General features: G+C 35.5%; 1 protein-coding gene across 1 annotated transcript; it reads right to left on the bottom strand.

The window, feature by feature from the left end:
- LOC108663233 lies at positions 530-1,282 on the bottom strand. Its single transcript, XM_018126818.1, has 3 exons — positions 1,096-1,282; positions 745-948; positions 530-570 (listed from the first exon to the last, which is right to left on the bottom strand). Exons 1-3 carry the CDS (start codon positions 1,280-1,282, stop codon positions 530-532), a joined length of 432 nt encoding a protein of 143 aa, XP_017982307.1.

Genomic DNA, 4,585 nt, shown 5'->3' with positions numbered 1-4,585 from the left:
GTTGTTAGATGCGAAATATCATGCGTTGCAAGATATTTGGTCACTTCTAATATTCTCCTCTATTGTTAAAGTATATGTAAGTGATGGATGTGGTAAATTTTTTTTCAACCAGTGCTTTGAATGTGGGAAACAAAAGGTAGACATCAAATTTGTGTTTCATAGGGAAAAACCATATATACTTAGTGAAATGATCAATGTATAGACCATAATATATAAAGATTTCAATGGAAAAAATTTGAGCAAGCCCCCATACGTCAGTGTAGAGTAATTTGAAGGGTCTAGTGCTTGACAGAGCTAACTGACCGAATGGCAGTTTATGACTTTTATTGCTAGTACAAAAATTGCAATTAAATGCTTCGTCGGAAGTAGTAGATGGTAAACCAAAAGATTTTAGCACAAAGGTAAGGATTTGGATAATGGATGACCAAGTCTACTATGCCAGACATCAAAGGAAGTTTTGACACTAAGGAATGTCATTGCAATCATTGAAGGAAGTGACATGGATCTTGGAAGCTCATACAGACCATTCTTATTCAGACATCTCAATAGTGGTGCCCCTGTGCTTGAATACTTCACCAGAAAATGAAAAAGGAAAAATTCAACAGATACATTGTTAGTTTTACAAAAATTTGGATACTGATACGAGGTTTCTTTTCATGTTAGGTACATGTTAGACATTTGTTAATTTGGGAGGTTTATTAATGGTAGAGATAACAAAAAAGCCACTATGATTAATTGACAAACCTGTACCATCACCAACAGTTAACTCTTCTAGACCACCATATTCAGTGTACAGTGACAGATTGTTCAAGTCTGCTGCCACATGGTGAGATGCCTCCGAGTTTACCACCCAATTCTTGTTATCATGAAATTGAGAGGCTATTGCAATGTTGGCAACTAGTTCCTTGATGCTTGATTTGTTGAGCCTACAAATCTTTACAGTGTGACCTGGTTTCTCACAAAGCTAACACACTGGATTATGAGTATTATGTGCATAATTTCCAATGAATTTCTTTCTTGAATAATGAGAGTTATGATGATTGGCATTAGATATGAAGTTATTCCTGGAATTACCTCATCTGGATGTATAGTTACCTCTAGTTTTTCTGATGACATAGTTTGCTATGATAGGATAAGAATCATCTTGTTTCAATGCTGTCTCAAAGTTTATGAGTTTGTCATAAAGTTCTTCAAATGATATGGCAGACTCTTTTGCTATGATAGTTGTTGATAATTCCTTGAATTCAGGTGCTAGGCCATTCAATATGAATGTAATGATCATTCCCCGATCACTACCGGCATCTGAAACTTGCGGGAAAACCCACCAAATCCCGAACAAGCCTTAATTGAATCTTTGGTTATTATGCCATCAATTTGTGAAACTATTTGAACCATATATCTCTTTGTAATAAGGATTAAACATAATCGTAATAAACCATCTTAACCTTTATTCACCATACCCGTAAAGATTACATTATAGTTTATAATTATTCAATTGTACACTTACATTGACACTACTTACAAATACATTATACTATGAACGACTCGATCTTTAGTAGCGGAGTGACTCGGGATAAAGTGCTACGAGATACCTTTACCTATCCACGGCAGACAACATTTGTCGATGAACGTACACTAAGCCAAACACTATCTGCAAAAGGGAAATAAGGGGGTGAGTCTCACAAACTCAGTGATCATTGGCTCCGTGAGCAAAGACTAGATGGGAAACAAGCTTAAGGCAGATCATTTGATGATAAAACCAGAATAAAAGTAATAATCTTAGAAAAATCGAATCACAAGTAGAGTGTTTGTGTCTTGTAAAAAAAATGATGTCGTCAAATCATCGTGTAATATTTCACTTGGCAAAACGATGCCGAAAACAAGTGTAGCAAAACCAAGTTCAATCATAGAAAACATCACTTACTATCAAAATGCGAGAAACAATATAAAAGTATGCACACTCTCAAGTTGTGTGGCACGTAAAGAGATCAATTTATAAAGCCACATAAACCAGCTCATGATCATCAAACAAGCACTGAAAGCTTTTATTCAAATAAGGGGAGCTATAGAAAAAATCTTAACTCTCCACCATGCAAAAGAGTACACGTAGAAAAGCTCACAAGGCTCTTGAGTAGGAAAGTATAATATCAACACGTGGACCCACTTCCACATAATAACAATCCAAGAGCACCGTTTCTACCGGATTCCCACGTACCATGACAGTCTCGACGATGTTTGCAGACATCGGAGAATCAAGCGGTTGCAACTGTGAATATCACATGTGGCTTAGCCACATATAACAACCCATGGCCTTACCACATATACCACAAACCATGGCCCTAGCCATGTCTAATAGCCAGTCGATGACCCAAAGGTCTCTAGCTATAGCTTACTTGTGCACAAGGGTCACACTTAACCGAAGTGACATCCAACCTACTCTCAACGCTCTCGATTTGTCAAAACCATTTTCAAAACCAAATCAAATTTTTCGAGACTTTTTCCTTTAAATTGCATGAAATCAAGGTTTGATAACCCGTCAAATTGCATTTCTCATTAATTGGCATGGTGTAAACACGTGTAAAAAGGTCGGAATAAAATCGATACTCAAAACTTGTATTTAAATCATCTTAACAAATGCATTTAGCTATGCAGATCACACAAAAATAAAAGGCATAAATTTTGATGCAAACATCGTAAAAAGGCCTGTTTCTCAGTTTTTAAAACACTTTACATATATAGATTATCTATAGGCATATCCAAACTAGCTTTTAAAACAATTTGCATCCACAAAATACCTAGGATTCTACCAGCTCATGTTTTCCACAAATTTGCATTTAAAATAAATCATCACATTATATATTATGGAAATTTGGAAATCGACACCCCCTACTCACTTTACAATAGCGGGACACTTTGTTGCTATTGACTCAGGTGTGTATCTAGTTATTTCTACTTGCAAGTCCCTCGTTACCTCGTCTAGCAATCCACCATGGCAAACTTTCCTAGCAACAAATTAAACTCAATACATTTAGTGTATATCATTTCCACTTCTCTTTCTCATTCAATCATGAATCCTCATTCTACTAACTTGAATCTTAACACATCTTTGATAAGGTTATTCATATCCTTCGTTTACGTAATTCTTTAGATTATAAGTACCGGCAACTTATTCATAACTTTAGCACACATATTAATCTTTTCGATATTTATCAAGTTCAACTATCATTTTCACACCAATAACCTCGCATATGGCAGCAATTATAAATCTAATTCCATCAAGCATATTCTAAGTTTACATGCACCACAATTCACATTTACATGCTGCCTCCAAGCATAACATCAATATTCATTCATATGCATAAACATTCATAACTTTTTAAACCTTTCACAAAAACACATATCCACACATTACACTTTTCTAGGCTTTCAACTATCATAATTGCTTTTAACTGTACCCATGACGTAACAATAACACTACACATTGCATGCCTTCCCTTGTTGGTTCCTATAATATGTGCTAGAGGGGGGTGAATAGTATAATTTGGGTCTTAACAATATTGGAAACTAATTTTCAAAACTTAAGAAAATAAAAACAGAGTATAAGATGCACAGTAATTTAGAGTGGTTCAGTCCAAGACCTACATCCACTACCTTGATTATCCAACCAAGGATTTTTCCAATAAATCCACTAAGATTCGGTGAAATTCACAAGCTTTCACCAAGCTTTACAATGGCTTTTCAAGGCTCAGCCAAAACCTTTTACACTAGTTTTTCAAAGGCTCAACTAAAACCCAAAGTGGTTTTCCAAGGCTCAACCACAACCTACAACAATCAAGCTATCCCAAGCTTGAACAACCCCTTAGAGTGACTTTCTCACTCTAAGAATACAAGAGAAGTAGTAAAAGAAAGTACCTATGGTCACTGGTTGATCTAATTGGTACAAGATTAAGTGCAACATACAAATGCAAAGAGTAGGCGTTTAAGTGCAGTGAAGATTTTCTGGTTTTTCAACTTTCTATTGCTCAAATCTCATTCAAGGCTTCTAAAAACTTGTTTCTAATTGTTTGAAGACCCTTTTATACTTGGAGATGCAACTCTGATGGCAGTTTGACAGTTTTATGTTCGTTAGAAACAATTGAGGATGAGTTTTAGTCGTTAATCTATCTTATAGTGCTCTAGCTCAAATTACAGACAGAGAGCTCTTAGTCGACTGACTTGGTCGACTAAGTTGGTTCTGTTTCAGGTTGTAGATTCTAGCAGAGAGCAGTTAGTCGACTGACTTGGTCGACTAAGTTGGTTCTGTTTCTCAAACTCTTCAGCCTGTCATTCCTTCAATTTGAAACTTGGTCAACCAATATTCTTCCTTGTTTCACCATTAGGCTTCCTCTTTGTTAGATAGTTACATCTTGTTACTTTTATTACTCTTTTTCTTTTGATATACTCTTTGAGGAGTTAAATGATTAATTTCATATATTAATTTTCTTGCACACTCAAGTAAAGATATTAGACACAAATGAATGGAAATGTTTTATTATCATCAAAAACTAATGGAGCCAACATACCTTTGTGGTGAATTTGACCTTGC

Source organism: Theobroma cacao, chromosome 9 (genome assembly GCF_000208745.1).
Source record: "Theobroma cacao cultivar B97-61/B2 chromosome 9, Criollo_cocoa_genome_V2, whole genome shotgun sequence".
In the NCBI taxonomy this organism is placed as follows: Eukaryota; Viridiplantae; Streptophyta; class Magnoliopsida; order Malvales; family Malvaceae; genus Theobroma; species Theobroma cacao.
The sequence above is the reverse complement of the archived record's forward strand: the minus strand, read 5'-3'. Positions and strand labels throughout refer to the sequence as shown.

Coding starts and splice junctions, on each gene's coding strand:
- LOC108663233 (XM_018126818.1), bottom strand. CDS start 1,282: ATGATCATTACATTCATATTGAATGGCCTAGCACCTGAATTCAAGGAA. Junction 949..1,095: donor TGTCATCAGAAAAACTAGAG/GTAACTATACAT, acceptor GTGAGAAACCAG/GTCACACTGTAAAGATTTGT. Junction 571..744: donor AACTGTTGGTGATGGTACAG/GTTTGTCAATTA, acceptor TTTCTGGTGAAG/TATTCAAGCACAGGGGCACC.